At 47.7% G+C, this 16332-nt stretch overlaps 1 protein-coding gene across 1 annotated transcript; it reads left to right on the top strand.

The window, feature by feature from the left end:
• On the top strand, window positions 1-16237 carry prrc2b (proline-rich coiled-coil 2B). The gene is made up of 31 exons (XM_019890451.1): window positions 1-216; window positions 1648-1826; window positions 2190-2364; window positions 2449-2551; window positions 3308-3371; window positions 3444-3587; window positions 3738-4066; window positions 4141-4265; window positions 4336-4499; window positions 4826-4913; window positions 5038-5176; window positions 5626-5965; window positions 6040-6224; window positions 6415-6616; window positions 6694-6895; window positions 7025-9004; window positions 9115-9269; window positions 9355-9470; window positions 9547-9688; window positions 10066-10142; window positions 10459-10746; window positions 10835-10921; window positions 11082-11274; window positions 11447-11544; window positions 11642-11766; window positions 11891-12131; window positions 12224-12391; window positions 12573-12652; window positions 12741-12825; window positions 13273-13482; window positions 14109-16237. Exons 2-31 carry the CDS (start codon window positions 1712-1714, stop codon window positions 14274-14276), a joined length of 6588 nt encoding a protein of 2195 aa, XP_019746010.1. The 5' UTR covers window positions 1-216; window positions 1648-1711; the 3' UTR covers window positions 14277-16237.
• Window positions 16238-16332: the final 95 nt, after the last annotated feature.

Below are 16332 nucleotides of genomic sequence, written 5' to 3'. Positions count from 1 at the left end.
ACAGAGCGTCGGCTGTGCAGCCTCCCTTCCTCTCTACTGGCCCCAACCTTCATTCGCAGGCCGGGTGCGATCCCAGCAACGAACCTCTCATACTAGTGAATCCTAGGAAACATTGGGTTTCCGCTTCACAATCCCCGTCCATCCTTCCAGTAGACGACATTTCGCGGACATTAGACTCCTGCCGCTGGACACAAGGCACACACAGACGTCGAAACGGTAAGTTATGAGTCGTCGTCGGCGGCGCCGCCGTCCGAGTGACGTTTCGCCAGCCCGTCTTTCCCTCCGCTACAGTTTTATTGTCGCTTTGTTCTTTTTGGGCAGCAGCCATTTTTAATCGTCTTGTCCTGAAGGTTGGCCTCGGTGCCTTTCGCCCCCGCCCTCGGGAAATGGCCCCCGCTTGGGAGTGACTCGTTCCGGGCTTCCAAACGCGCAGCTTCCCGGGAATATCGTCGTCTTTTTACGGTCAACCGAATACAGTACTGAATGTCCCCGGCCTGTGTTTTAAGGCTCGTATTTGAAACACTCTAAACCCAAAGTGATCGTGGTTTTCCCCATGAATAATTTCCTCCCAACATTCCCCTTAAATAACCACAGCTTGTTGGATTATGTACACCGTCTTATCGCGGCCCGTGTTTTTATTTTGACAACCCAAGAACCTTACAAGTGCTTGGATGTTTACATAGCCATTTTCTATTAGCCGCCAGGTTAGCATCGGCAGTTCGCGTCATAGCCGGACGTTCATTCGGTGCCAGTTTTGTCACACACAAACACACATAAAAACGTAAGTGAACATTTGTCTTATGCTTTGACTAAGAGATCGTCGCGCAGTTGTCCAGGAAAAAAAAAAAGATTCGCATTTCTTGTGCGCTAACTTGTCACGCTCCGCTTCTATTGCGCTAGCCCGGCAGTTTGACAAACATGTTTGTTCTGCGGCCTGCTCACTTAGCTGCTTTTGAATACAGCCTCCACCGTTTCGGCAGGCTAAGATGTCGTTTTCCCAGACAGCCCGGCCGATTCGAGGTTAAAAATGAAGGTTTAACGTCAAGCACATGACAGGAGCTAGCTGTCATCGAGTTAGCGTCGATATGTGACGTCATAATGCTCCCCGATCTGTCACTGCAAAGATGTTTAAATGGACTCGAGGAAAAAGCGTTCATTTGACTCAAAGTGGACGACGTTTTCTGAGATTGCACATTGTCTCATTCTGCTTCGGGCTGTTAGCTAGAACAGCAGTATTTTTGCTTGTTAATTAATTGCACTCCAATTTTTATTTTTTTTTGCACATAGGCTGCTCACTTCTTGCTCATTTAAGTCAGCCATGCAAAGCCTAATCGTTTTGGGGAAAAAAAGTCAGATATTTGTGATTTTATGTAATGCATGTCAACCTCTGATTGCCACAATATTTGCCATGGAGATAATACGAGCAAATGAGAGGTGGTTGGCCCTTTATTTCCACCTTAAGTGTTGATATGAGTTAAAGGAATTATGGTTAACATATTGCAAGAAATATGTTTCCAAATTTTGTATCTGGTTACTAAATCTAGTGAAATGTGAAGTTTTATCTCAATTTTTATTGGCATTATGGCTGAAATGTTCCTGGAGTTTTGTTTTTTTATATTATATTTCCACTCTTGTTCTTCCATGTAGAATAAGAAAAGCACTGGGAAGAGGCGCAAAGACAAATTTCCATACTCGATGACATTACATCGCAATGTCCGATCGTTTGGGGCAAATAACCAAGTCCAAGGATGGGAAAAGCAAGTACTCCTCACTCAGCCTGTTTGACAAGTACAAGGGAAAATCAATAGAAACTCAGAAAAACTCAGGTACCTTGTTTTATTTTGATATTGCTACCTAACATTTTAGGCTGTGTTCACATTTGTTTGTATCACTTGTATTCACACAAACATTTTAACATTGATGAAAACTCAAAGTAATTGAGTTAATCTTTTTAAAGAAAAAAAAATCTTGCGCAAAAGTTTGGTCGACTTGGACACATCAGTCACCCAATTGGTCAGCGCTTTTTTTTTTTTTTTTTCATATTGCGACCAAAGACACAAAACAACAATGCCGTTTTCTGTGTCACATATTCAAATGAGTTATAGCACTAACGTCGTTTTTATGGGTGAACACGGCCTTGAGCTACATGTCCTCCTCTTGGACCTTAACTGCATGACTCTCGCCATCAGTTCCGCGACATGGCTTGCAGAGTCTTGGCAAAGTGGCCGCAGCCCGGCGCATGCCCCCGCCCGCTCACCTACCGAGCCTGAAGTCTGAAAACAAAGGAAACGATCCCAACGTGATTATTGTCCCGAAAGACGGCACAGGATGGGCAAACAAGCCAGAACAACCCGATCAAAAGAGGTAAGAGGGGATCGTTGGTAACGTCCCCCCGGTGTCTTATCGCACGGTCGTTAACGGGGTTTGTTCTTTTTCTTGTATTTGTAGTTCTGTTGCATCAATACCTCAGCTGCCGGAGTCGCAGCTGCAGCCGGCTTCACAGAAATCTGTCTCCAATCTTCAGAAGCCTCCCCCAGTAGCCAACCCGGAGGTGCGTATATTTGTTGATCTGGCACAGAGATTGTCAGCGTGGTCCACAATCTTCTTGTATTTAGCTGTAAAGTTCAATACGTTTGCCTTTAATCTTGAAGAACTAATTGTTTGGGTGCATTTTTTTATTTCAATTGTGTCTGATGCATTTGAATTGAATCATGTCGTGCAGTCCTCCCTGCCCCATATTTTACTGCATTGTTAATATTCAAACTGTATAATGCGCATAATTTTACACCGACTTACAATAATGTCAAATATACTTTTTAGGAATGAAACCTTTGTCATTTTTTGACAGGCACATTTTTGATGATGTCTTATGTCTCTCGATTTTCATGTACTGCTGGTTCTTATTGTGGCATCTGTTTTGTTTTTTTGAGAGAAGCATCTCTTTACGACAGTCCTGAAGTGACATTACGAACGATGCGCGATGAGCTAGTTTGTCCAGCGGCATAAGAATGTCACCACGCTCTGTTACAACCGTACTTTCATTTTCATTTGCTTGTTCTAATTATCACCTTTGCTCTTGAGTTGTTTTTCATACACATTTACTGGAAGTGTGTTTTAACTCAGCTAGTATCCATAGGAGCGTCTACGTGATTCTGACAAATTAGGGCGACGTCGCTGTCGTAGGAACCAAACTCTATTGTTGACCAAGGACGCACTCTAAAATCAGTACTGCGCCGTGGAAAAATGGTGTCAGCGGTCGGTCTCAAATATCCCTGCTGGGGGGGTTCCGTTTTTTTCCATTCCACAGAACACAAACACAGGTGGACCAAAGCAATGGGCCCAGCTAAATGGAAAGGCAGTAGAGCAAGATGGTGAGTCAGCTCTCACTTGGGCTGGAAATCTACTCTGGTCTACAGAGCTTTCTCTGTGTGGCAACCCAACAGGTTCAAGGGCCTTAAACCGACTTCAGCCCTTCTCTCACGAGGAATTTCCCACACTGAAGGCCGCTGGAGAACAGGACAAGGCTGGCAAGGAAAGAAGCGGCTACGATCCGTCGTATGGGCCCGGACCAAGCCTCCGCCCGCAGAGTATGTTTCGCCCTCGCCACATCGGTTCAGGAGTGAATTTGTATCGAAACAAGTAACGCTGGTGCATGTATTACGTTACTCCCCAAGCCTAGCACCTACGCACGTAGTTTGTCAAATGCTGTTATTGAACTGCGCTCTGTCCGTGTCAAGATGTGACCAGCTGGAGGGAGGGAGGCGGCAGGAACCTCCAGCCCTCATCCCTGACCCTCGGCTCGCCAGTGGAACCTGAGGGCAAAAATACCGCCCCGGGGGAGACGGGAACCCCTCCTGCCGCGTCCCACCCCTCTTCCGCCACCAGCGCCGCCTCATCTAGCGTCGTCGTGGCAGCGGCGGCAGCGGCACAACCGCCGAGCGCGGACCCCAAGGAACCCTCCCTGCGTCCCGCTCAGCCTCTGCGCAGAACAGCGGTGCCGTCAGCCCTGCAGCATCAGCTCCACCACACTTCCAATGCCGTCTACCATGACATGCTGCCCGCTTTTGTAAGTGCCCAGAACATTTATGATCAAGAGGTGACGGTGTGTGCTTTAACCGCACATCATACCGCTGTTAACAGATGTGCTCCAAAGAGACGCGTGAGAATTCAGGTACAGACCACGTGTCTGCTACTGTAGCGGCACCAGCCCGATTCGACAGCAAATCCACTTTTCGACAGACTTACGCTAAACCTGAACTTCTCAAGTAAGTACATCAGCTGCGTGCCAGCTCCCCTGTCTGTTGCCCCGAGGCTAAATGTGTCCTTACCCACTAGTGGTGACATTCGAAGAGAGAACCGATTTGTCCGCGGGCCGCACCGACTCTCCTCCCAGCCGATCCGTCGACCCGGCGACCGACCACAAAGACCCGCCATCATTAACCCCGAAGACCTGAAGGATCTGGATGACCTCGACAATGACTGTGAAGATGGATGGGCTGGTACATACAACGTTAATCCCTCTTATGTCCTCCCTGAAATCTGACGGCATTCATGTTGGTGTCGGTTGGGAATCTATCTTTGTTGAGCAACTTACTTTCATCTTACATGTATATAAATATGTATTTGAGAAAAACAAAGGCTGATATCTGGTAGAAGAGGCTTAAGGGAGTCTGCTGCCATGCATTTTATCAGTATTCCAGTCTGCCCTTCCATCACTGAATGACAATCCATTAAAAAAAAGTCTTTTTTTTTTCTCCCCTATTCTTATCCCCAGTAGCCTACGTACTTCGTTTTTGCTGACCTGTGGTGCTTGTCTTTATTGCAGGTCTCCATGAAGAAGTTGATTACAGTGAGAAGCTCAAGTTCAGTGATGATGAAGATGAACATTCAGCCAGTGATAAAAACAAGATGTGGTGAGTAGCTGTAATTGCACCAGTCATATAACTTGTATAATTTTGCAGCTCAGAGTGACTCGACCTGTATTTTCCCCTTTTTACACTTTGTTTTTACTGACACAATGTCTTTCAAATTTTCCAGGGCTGAGTGGGACAGGGAGAATCGACGCGACTGCCCGTCATCACTCAGCTTGAGTGATGGCCCTGAAGAGAATTATTCTTACCAACACCAGGAGCCTCCGAGGAAGACTAACAGCAGATATCTCTCTGCGGACCCCCAGGTTAACTACACATCATGTGCCCTTTTGACTCTCTGTCTCTCTTGGGATTTCTTTGCTGAGAGGAACTCATGATCTTGGCTCTTTTAGCCCTTTATTGCTTCCCTTTACTCATACGTCTCTTGTGGACTATTCGATTTTTGAAGAGATTATGCAAACAACACCATTGTTCCAACCAATCGTCCCTTTTTACACTGCCTGAAGAAATACAAGATTTTTTTTCCCCATGACGCTGTGACAGGCTACCAAGATATTTATTTATTTATTTTTAACTTTTGGAGTGAGGTGAAATGTAAGGCTACCTTACAATGCTGGGACAAGGGTTTCATTTTGGACGCTCACTTCTCCCACCTTGTCAATGTTGTGTTTTTATATGCTGACGATGCATCTAATTATATAATTGGGGGATGGCTGGAAGGCTTTGCTCATAAATAACTCTATTCTGCCTTCAGTCCCAACAGAAGAACCACGGCGAGCCGGCGCTTGACCCAGAAGACCACCAGCGGCAATCACAGCCCCCAGCGAGGGCAAAGTTTGTGTCACCTGAGCTGTCTGAGGCTGTGGAGAGGGCCCGCAGGCGTCGCGAGGAGGAAGAGCGGCGCGCCCGCGAAGAACGCTTGGCGGCCTGTGCGGAGAAACTCAAAAAGCTGGATGAGAAATTTGGCAAGACTGAAAGGCAAGCCTCAAGTACGGAGGACGGCCACAAAGATGGAGAGGGCAAAGAAATCCCCTTGTCTCCCAACAGGGATCCTAATAAAGCCCACCATGACAACTGCGTGTACAATGCAAAAGGTAGCAAATGAAAGAGAGGTCACCTTTGGATAGTAAATCGAAAATATTTTAATGATGGGATTCTTGTTCTCCAGATGAGTGCTCCTCTGACAACTCCCCCAGCCCGAGCTTCCGCGAGGAGCTCATATTCCCCGCTTATCGCAGCTGCGAGGATGACATCCAGGAGCCCTCTTCTCCTTCTGGAGATTACAGCGGACGCCATGCCGCAAAGCCTGTTCCGCCCCGCTTTCAGAAACCGCCCCTACAGCACCAGCAGCAGGTGAATTCAAGCGTGATTCCCGTAACTCAGATTAAATACAGCATTCGAAATTTGTTTACAACATTAGATAGGACTCCCCACTTGGATTCATCGGTGAAGCTGTAATTTGATTTTCCAGGAACATTGTGTTCTGGGCATGAGTAGTTTCCTGGCAAATACGTAGGCTTCATTTGTCATGTCCGTTCTGCAGGAGCAGGTCTACAAAATACAGCATTGGCAGCAGTCGGGCCATCAAGCTTCATCTGGCTCGAGCCACACACAACGGGGCTACTATCCCCCGCATGTCCTTGGCTTTGATCCCCGTTGGATGATGATGCCACCTTTCATGGACCCCCGCGTCAGCCAAGGAAGATCTCCCGTCGACTACTATCCCAGTACGATCCACTCCTCTGGTGAGTACTACCAACTGCTCAATATAATGCCGTGGTTTATCTCGATGGTTCTCAAAGATTTTTTTTTTTCTCCGCAGGAATGATGAAACCGCTGATACAACAAGATCGCCTGACCAGTCCCAGTTCCGACGAAGGTCATCCCAACCTGCACCAAGAGCGAAGGACCCCTTCCACTGAGCCGTATCCCGTTTGGAGCCAAGATGGCTACCCCATGCGCAGCTTCACTCCACCTTACCAAAGGCAGCATGAAAACCAGGACAGCAGTCTGCTTGATGACCGGTCAGTTCCTCTTTGCTGTTTCAGTGCATTTTTCTGTTCTATAGATGAAGTAACAATAATAATTGCCACAATACTATCTGCTGTTTCCAAAATCTCTCAAAGATGTTCTGTTGTATCTTTTTTCGGCAGAAGCGACAGGGCCTCCTCACAGCAGGACATTTATGAGGAAAGGTCCAGCGAGGGCCTGACACACCCACAGGATGACCTGCAACATCACACTTTCCAGAGTCGAGCCTCGGACCGAGACCACCACGACCAGGGGCTGCTGACCGGCGCTCCGATTCACACCCAGCATCATGCGGATAACAAATACCCAAAACAAGACTCCAAAGACCCCCATCTGAAGGATGGTGATTCTCACGATGAGAGCTTTGATGGTTCGAAAGACAACTGGAAACGAGACGGAGGGTCCGATTCCAGTATCGGTGCCAGCCAGCCGTTAGAGACCACTGGCCGTACTTTGTTACGCAGAACCGGGCCAATTAAGAAACCAGTTCTCAAGGCTCTGAAAGTTGAAGACAAGGAGAATGAGAAGCCCAAACCTGAGCCAGAAGAAAAGGCTGTCCCCTACCGTCTGGAGAAGGAAGTCCTGACCAATGTCTATGACTTAAAGAAGGACAACCAGTCCGTCAGCAATCGGTCCTCTGGGTCACCCGTGGTGGAGAAACAGCCTGAAGAAAGGCAGCGTCAGTCCCCGGGTCCTGCTAAAGTGGAGCGGCCTCCAGTAATTCATCATAGTGATGATTCCCCAAGGGACAGCGTCTGGGACACCAACAAATTCCAGCCGCCACGAGATGTTTTGGAAAACGCGGAGCCTCAGGCACCACGTCGTAACAACTGGATCTTCATCGATGAAGAACAGGCCTTTGGTGCGGTCAGGGGATCCGGAAGAGGCCGCAGTCGAGGTTTTAGGGATTTCAATTCTCGGGGTGGAGGCCGCAGCGTCAGAGGCGGAGACAACGTCAGAAGCGGCTACAACAACGGTGTCGGTCACGCTCTGCGTGCAGGGAGAGGTCGAGCCCAACCCAGAGAGCTGAAGCTGGAAGAGTTCCAGAGAGGCAAGCCGCGAAGACGCAACGTGAGCGAGACACTAAGTGAAACCTCCGAGTATGAGGAGCTGCCCAAGAGACGGCGACAGAAAGGCTCCGAAAATGGGGAAGTCTACGCTGACTCTGCTGGAGAAACTCGCAAAGCCGATCGCGAGTCTTGGCGATCCAACAAGGTGTATGCTGAAGACCAGGTCGCTGCCGATGGCAAAGAAAAAGCCAAGGCGAGCAGAGGCTTTGGAGGTCGCATGCTGCCTCCCAGACTGAATACTGGAAACTATACCAGAGGTTACGGAGGCTCCAGAGAGATGTCCACGTGGAGGGGTCGTGGTCCTCAATTTGGTAGCAGCGGTGGTTCCATGCAAGAAAACGGTTATGGTCCCGGCGCTGACACCGCTTTCTCCCGTAAACTCCCTGCTGAGCGCGAGTCTCTGAAGTACCCCACAAAATTTACCGGCTCTTTCCTAGAAAACGGCTCAGAGGACCGTGAGGGGGAATACTACTTTGACCCCGATAACCCTGACAGGCAGGTGCTGAGGAGGCGACGCCCCCCGCGTCAAGACAAGCCCCCGCGCTTCCGTCGCCTGCAGCAAGAACGTGAGCCTGGTTCCAACCAGTGGACCAGTGACGAATACATCAATGGAGACTTAACAAGCCCTTGGCCTGGTCGCCCCAAAGGCAGTGGGGAAGACAAGTGGCCCAACGGCCCCTACCCTGGAGGACGCAGTGGCCAGCTTGCTCAGACAGAGGAATGGGACACGGGATCGGACAACAGTGACTTCAGCGATTGGAGGGGGAAGCGCGTGGCCGGCGGTGGCACGCCTACGCAGGGACACGCCGACGTTCTCTCGGACGCGTGCCACGGTGAAGCGGGCTCCATTGAGAAGAGGGAGCTTTCCAAACGAAGCTTCTCCAGCCAGAGGCCGCTGATTGAACGCCAGAACAGGAAAGGAGAGCCCTCAGTGCTGGAGACCAGTAAGATGGCACGTGCACCTGATAACCCGCAGTCTGCTCCCTCAAACAGGAATGACGCCTGGCAGAATGGAGGGACCTCTTGTAAGAGGTGAGGAACCGGAAGCTTGTATCAACCAATACTTGCACCCTAAAACGTTTTCTTCCTAGACGTTAACAGAGTTTGTGGTGTGCCATCAATTTTTTTTTTTTTCCCCCTAGTAGGAACCCAGATGAGTCGGGCCCTGCCTATGGCACTGATCAGTCAGATGGGCGGGAGCTGAATGAGTCCTCAGGAAAGAACTTTGACAAGTCAGGTCCCATTAAACCCGATATCGTGGAGCCACTTTCCCAGTATGAGCTCAGTGCCTACCCAAGTGAGTGATGAACCCTAAAATGGATGACATGACAATGCCTCCCCTCTTGAAATCGACTTAGACTTAATATGTTCCTGTGTTGTAGTTGAGGAAGATGCCGGGGGACCGGTTTCTAATCCAGACACTTACCATGATGCGTTGTCCAAAAAACAAAGACGTCCACAAGCTGACGATAGGCGGAGGAAGGATCAAGGAGTTGCCGTAAGTTCAAACCATCAATTCGTGAAAAGGATACGAAAAGAGTTCTGACACCTTTTTTGCTAAATTCCTGCATTAGGTGCCAGTGAAGAACAGGTCGGTCGCATCCAAGATACCACCGCGTTTCGCCAAGAAGCAGGGAGCCATGAGCATCGAACAACCAGAAGAGACTCTTTCCTCCAGTAATTTGGGTACAGAAATCTGGGAGACCAACAGCTCTGGTAAGTTAGTTCAATGCGGGTCGCACCACTCTGGAATAATGCTTGAAATTAGGGCTGGGGAAAAACATCGAACGACTTGGTTTTGTCTGCAACAAAAATGCATGTCTCGATACGCTGTCTTCCGGCAACATGCTCATGGAGCTCCCCTAGAGTTTGTTGTTGTAGCAGAACTGGGAGACTTGAACATGGTAATATGGCCCGTGTGACGGCACCGCGGCAGCTGCTCGAGGGAACGACGACGCAGCTTTAAATTGGCCTTTTTTAATTGAATTAACACTCGAATAATCAATAGGATAATTGATTGTAAAAAGATTTGTTAGTCACAGCCGTACATGAAATGATTACCTTTACATCATCTCATTTTGTTTATTTCCAAGCTCTTTCAGTACAGTCCTCAGGGGGAGACTCATGGACAAAGCAGGTGTCTTACGCTGGCAGCGAGCCCAACTCTGAGGTACCGCACGATGGCTTCGTATGGAAACAAATTTCTGAGAGAAATGCTAAGCCTCTTTTTTTTTTTTTTTTTGGTTCAAGGACTCCGACGCAGGCCCAGAGCAGAGCAAAGAGCAGCACAAACCGGGGCCCATCGGGAACGAGCGCCCCCTAAAGCACCGCAAGGGCTGTACAGTCCTCAGGGGGAGACTCATGGACAAAGCAGGTGTCTTACGCTGGCAGCGAGCCCAACTCTGAGGTACCGCACGATGGCTTCGTATGGAAACAAATTTCTGAGAGAAATGCTAAGCCTCTTTTTTTTTTTTTTTTGGTTCAAGGACTCCGACGCAGGCCCAGAGCAGAGCAAAGAGCAGCACAAACCGGGGCCCATCGGGAACGAGCGCTCCCTAAAGCACCGCAAGGGCTCCGAGGCAGTGGATCGCCTGGAAGGTGGCCCCATCAACCCGGTCAACGGCGTGGACCTCCATGTGGACGCCGTCCTCCCCGTGCCCCCCATCGAGTTTGGCGTCAGCGCCAAGGACTCTGACTTTAGCCTGCCGCCAGGTTCCAGCCCGGTGCCCGTGTCAAACCCCGTCAACAAGCTTCAAGATCCCCTCACCGCCAATGTGAGTGGTGAACTTGAACTCATTGTTCCTACTAAAATGCCTCTGGAGTGACTGTCTAAGCTGATGGGCGCACATCTTCTTCTTTCAGACTATCCCCATGCTCCGATCCAACCACCTGCAACCCGGCATAAACCTCAACCCGCTTTCCTTTCCAAGTACCGACCTCACCCTCAAGGTATGACAACTAATATTCTATTCATAATCATGACAGGTCAAGCTACAATCGGTCAATACATTGTTTTTGAGATGTTGACTGCAGAGATGCCATTTCAGCCCTGGCACAGCCGTCCTCAGCCTCATCTTGATCAGAACGCGCAACGCTTTTCCGTTTTCAGATGGAGTCGGCGCGTAAGGCTTGGGAGAACTCGCAGTCCCTTCCTGAGCAGGGCTCTCCCAGCGGAGGGGCCTCGGGAGTGCCACCACCATGCAGTGTGGGTTCGTCCAGCGGCGTCAGTTACGGCTCTTTTGGGGGGGTCTCCATGCCTCCTATGCCCGTGGCGTCTGTAGCACCGTCCATGTCCTTGCAAGGTACAGCTAAAGCTAGACTAGGATGTTTTTTTGTTTTTTTTTAGGGATGTTACCGATTATTAGTTGTCAAGGGGACTGATATTTGGAGCTGAAATTCATTTTCAAGTAAAGGTAAAATATTGCTCAACTTGTGAACATCATATTCACCGAACCTCATTTTACTTTCTTTTAGGTAGTCATATTCCCCCGTTGTATTTGGATGGTCACGTCTTCCCCAGTCAACCTCGCTTGGTTCCACCCACGATGACTCAGCAGCAAACCTACCAACAAGTATGCACACGCACATTATCACGGACTTGTGTCTGTGTGTGTTGCGTGCGTGTTGTCTCCGAAATGCTCTTCATGTTTGACGTGTGCATACATTCAGGCGGCAGCCCAGCAGATCCCTATCCCGTTGCACACGTCTCTTCAGGCTCAGGCTCAGTTGGGTCTTAGAGGAGGCCTGCCTGTCTCTCAGTCCCAGGAGATGTTCAACTCTATTCCCCCCTTCAGGTATCGAGTGGAGCCTTATCTAGTTTCGTGTGTCTCTGGCTACCTAAGTTGTGTGTGCGCATGCATGCGTGCGCTCGCACGTGTGCGTGTCATCTCGCGCATGATGCCGCCTTGCTTTGTGTAGGTCGCAGGTGTATATGCACCCCAACCTGTCGCAGCCCAGCCCCATGGTGCTGTCGGGTGGAGCTCCGCTAAAGGGGCCCTACTCGCCGTTCCCTGGCATGCAGCCATCAGACATTGTCAAGTCCTCGTCGGGCTCGCACTATCAGCCCATGACCGGCAGCCAGCAGCTCGTCTATGACAGCCAGCTGAACCAGGGGCCCAGCATGGGATCGTCACAGCTGATGGACTCTCAACTTATCCAGGTCTGGTTTTTGGGATTCATGACAGAAATGCTTCAACTTTTCATCACAATTCATTCAGCATTCATTTCAAGGTTTCCTCTTCTTTTCACAAGGTGACCATGCCCTTGCCTGGATCCCAGGTGCGCTACGGCTCCGCCCAGCAACACCTCATCCTCCCTCAGTCCATCCAGCTACAGCAAGGCCAGAATCTCTCAGTGGGAGGGCCACGCCGAATGATGCCACCTGGCTCTCAACCGCCTGTCATGCCGGGTAGCAGAGAGGTGTGTGTCTCTCTCTCTCACACACACACACACACACACACACACTAGATTATGAAAACATCCAAAGTTGAACACACACCAAAACCCACTCCACAGAATATCGTGCAACATACTCAGAAATGAGGCAGTCTCTCCGTTTCCTCAAGTGATGTTTTGTCCTCATCATTTGGTTAAATTTTAGGGCTCCCAGATGGAAATGAAAGGTTTCCAATTTTCAGAGAAGCCAAATCATTCACCAGGCATGCCTGGAGGCTCCTACAGGTGAGTGCAGGTGAACTGCGTCAGTAATAATGGCGATGATTGAGAAAACGTTGATGGTCCAACTTTGTTCCCTCTTGCTCCTCATCAGGCCTGGTTCCGCTAGCCCGAGTGGAAAACCTTCTGGCCCCGGAGGCCCAGTTGGACCATTGCCCACCCATCATTATCCACAACAGGTACAACTTTTAATTCATAATTCCTTCGTGGAATTGAACAAGAATGAATAATTCGGCGGTACCCCGAGTTATGAACTTAATTCCTTTCCCATTTGTAACTCGAAACGTTCATAAATCAAGGTAACCTATCCCATGGAAATGCAATTAATCCATTCCAGCCCCCAAATTCTGTGATGTACATCTTATGAGATGTACACACATACTATAAAAGTAAAGAACCCAGCACAACTGTCGCAATGAATTACACACGGAGCCAACGACGGTAAAATAGCACCCCAAAAAATGTGTGCCTCATTCGAGAAGTTGGTAAAAGGGTCGTTCGGAACTCAAGATTCCACTTGATATGCTTGTTACTGTTTTGACATCAAGATGGATGATTAACTCTTGCTTCTTTCGGCCCTTTTCAATGCCTGATTGCATCGCCAACCACCCTCCCGTGACCATCGGGTCTCACCTGCTCAGGGCGGCTTAGTGATGCACATGCGTCCCCCCACCAGCGGCCCCTTCCCCAGCCCCATCCAGAGACCAGTCATGCAGGTCAACAAACCGGTCATCATCCGCTCACCCCCTTACCCCAATCCTGGCCGAGATCTCTCCCACTCCACCCCTCCCTCGGCCCCCGAGCCCCCCATCAAGGGGCCCGAGGATGGCATGAAGGTGAGCCACCCACTGTAAAGATAGGTAATTTCATTTCATCTTCTTTTTTTATTTTTATTTTATTTTTTTTAAGCTGTATACGCATTGATTGTGTTTGCTGTGACAGTCTCAGAAATGCCATTCGGAATATTATTGATGGTTCATTGATTCAAATATGTTTGTAGTGTGTATTTGAGAACTGTAGAACTTCATGGAAGTTACAAATGCTTTTCAGGTAGGATTTGAAGTATACAGCCCCCACCCAGCCACCACCACCACTTTTTACGGGGGCACAAATAGTGCATATCCGCACAACTAGTTGACTCCTACGTCCCAACAGTTGTTTGAAGATGGGCCATAAAAGATGAACCAGCTTATAGCGGGAAACTAAATGTTGTCATCAATGTCATCACTGATAAACCGAGCGAAAAGCAAGATGTAAATAAAAAGTTGTACAATGCTGTATGTTGTACTATTGCACTGGTTTTGAATGTTTCACCATTTTTTTCCTTGAATTTTTAGGTTGAGTTCTGTTTTACCACAGAGTATCTGCTGTTTTTGCAACCCAATTACAATAACGTCCATGCAAATAAATAAGGGATGCACGGAGTGGCTTTAAAACTCACTCTGCCTTCTTCTTGGCGCAGTGTAAACCCGTGCGAGAGGTGCGCATAGCCGTGGGTGAGGGCCAGGTGCCAACGGGAGGGATGACCAGCAAGCTCCAAGACTCCCTCACCTCCGCCGGGCACACCAAGCTGCCGCGCACGGGCGCCATCAAACCCCAGGCGGTGAAAGTGGAAGAGGGCAAGGCATAAGTCTTCAATTGTGGACCTCAAACAAAATAGATTCAAAAGACAAAAGAAAATGAAGAAAAGAATGGTCATCACCACCCAGCCTACGAACACACAAGCTTCTTGCACAATGTCTGAGCCTTCCAACACAAGCACCATCAACAATTCCTCCCATTGACCCAGACGCTTATGACTTCACACCACAATGTAAGACTTCGAGATTTTTATATATATATATATATATATATATATATATATATATATATATATATATAGGAACTATCTCGACACACTGTATATATAAATATATACATAGATACAGCCTTTTAAAAGCAGATCTCCACACAGTCCTCTTTATTTATTTTTTTCCCCCCACCGCCACCTGTAAATGCCTGCTTCATTTGTGCGCACTGTTTTTTGCCAAACGGTATGTAACTGCCGGGTAACGGACAGTCACTTGGACATTTTTAAAACCAATCCCAATACAGTTGGGGCACTTTTCCTCCCCTTTGTTTGTTGATAATTAAGTTCCAAGCTCTTGTCATCTGCAATGGGGGTTTTCTAATTACAGGAACAAGAAAAAGCAAAACATTGCATGTGGACATCAAATTGCCATGAACCCGTGGCTACACGTGTAGATTTATAGACATTATTTCTTAAAAAAAAAAAAAGAAAAGAAAAAAAAGTTTCCTTTTACACTTGTGTCTCTGCTGTACAAAATGGTGAGATGTTTTTGTTTTGTTCCCCCCTTTCCCAAAATTCATGTTGCTTCCACGCTGAACTTGTGAACTCCAATTGTCTCTGGGTGTTACATATGACACTTTTTTTAAATCATGGGTGGGCAAACTGTGGCACGTGGGTCCATAAACAGCCCTCTGATGGCATTTGATACTAAATATCCCAAATACTGAATAATGATAAAAAGGCCCCTTGATGCACCCCGACCTACCCCCGAGAGCACCATTTGTAGTTCCTCAGAATGTCATTTTAAGTCCTCAGTTTCTGGGGGAGGCCACTTTAAGTGTATCGACTTACATGATGTTCGGAAGAATTAAAATGGCCTCCCATGACTCTTTGAGGACTCAAATTGACAGAACATAGGCAAAAGGCTCCCTTTTGTTTTTCCAAGACTTTTCAGTCACCCGATACGTTCAGCCATCTTATCTGTGTGGCACAAGCAGTAAACGCAGCAACCATGGTCCAATTCTAACTTAATATTTCCATGACAACCGTTGAGAAAAGGTGAGAATTGCTTGCACATTGTACTACGAAGATTTTTTTTCTGTTTTTGCTCTTTTGAAGAAAAAAAATGTGAAATAATTTTTGTTCATTTTTCTTGTTTTTAATGGCCTCTCACAAAGTCATAGCTGGTTAATTCAGTGAGTCTGCTTTAACTGTACTGTACCCTTCCATGACACTAAAAACCCCTTTATCATGGTGTGTGCGTGTGCGCAACATAGAATCCACATTTCATTTGGGAACAGGGATTTCAAAGCAAGGGTGGGGAACCCACTGCCGGGCCATTCATGCAATCCTGAAAACCAAATCCTGTAAAAAAAAAAAAAATTAAACCTCAAAACTTTTTTTTTCATGAATTTCAGAGTTGAAAAAATAAAGGTTCTCCACCCCTGCTTTAGATTCACACGGCAGACTTTACATTACCTGACAGTTGTCCAACTTTTGGGAGTGTTTATTTTTTGTTTTTCTTCCTGCAAAAAGTGCTCCGTGCTCGCTCGCACCAAAAATGTTGCCCCAACTTTTTTTTTGTTTTTTTGGTTGTACTTTTAAAGATTCATATTTAATTTTTTTTCTTGTCAAAAGGACCAGTGCTTTCTACACAGCTGATCCCAGTATTCTATTTATCCTACCCGACGATATCTTTTATCCTTTTCAGATAGTTGTTCATTATGCGCCCTTGTTTAAGAAAAAAAAAAAAGCTTATAGAAAGAAAAAGAAATAAAGCAGTTGTGATTTCCTAACATGTACTCTTGTTGAGTCTTATATATTTGAGTTCATTCGGTGTCGGGCTCAACCTTGTGCTCAGTGGGCATTGAAACGTCAGATTGTAAATTTGAAAAAA

This window comes from Hippocampus comes, unplaced genomic scaffold, assembly GCF_001891065.2.
Source record: "Hippocampus comes isolate QL1 unplaced genomic scaffold, H_comes_QL1_v1.1 scaffold241, whole genome shotgun sequence".
Taxonomy (NCBI): Eukaryota; Metazoa; Chordata; class Actinopteri; order Syngnathiformes; family Syngnathidae; genus Hippocampus; species Hippocampus comes.
The sequence above is the reverse complement of the archived record's forward strand: the minus strand, read 5'-3'. Positions and strand labels throughout refer to the sequence as shown.

Bases quoted from the DNA above. Each gene is read 5' to 3' on its own strand.
- prrc2b (XM_019890451.1), top strand. From the start codon at position 1,712: ATGTCCGATCGTTTGGGGCAAATAACCAAGTCCAAGGATGGGAAAAGC. The intron at 10,747-10,834 runs GTGAGTGGTGAA...TTCTTCTTTCAG, and splicing joins AAGATCCCCTCACCGCCAAT to ACTATCCCCATGCTCCGATC. The intron at 12,826-13,272 runs GTACAACTTTTA...CGTGACCATCGG, and splicing joins CCCATCATTATCCACAACAG to GTCTCACCTGCTCAGGGCGG.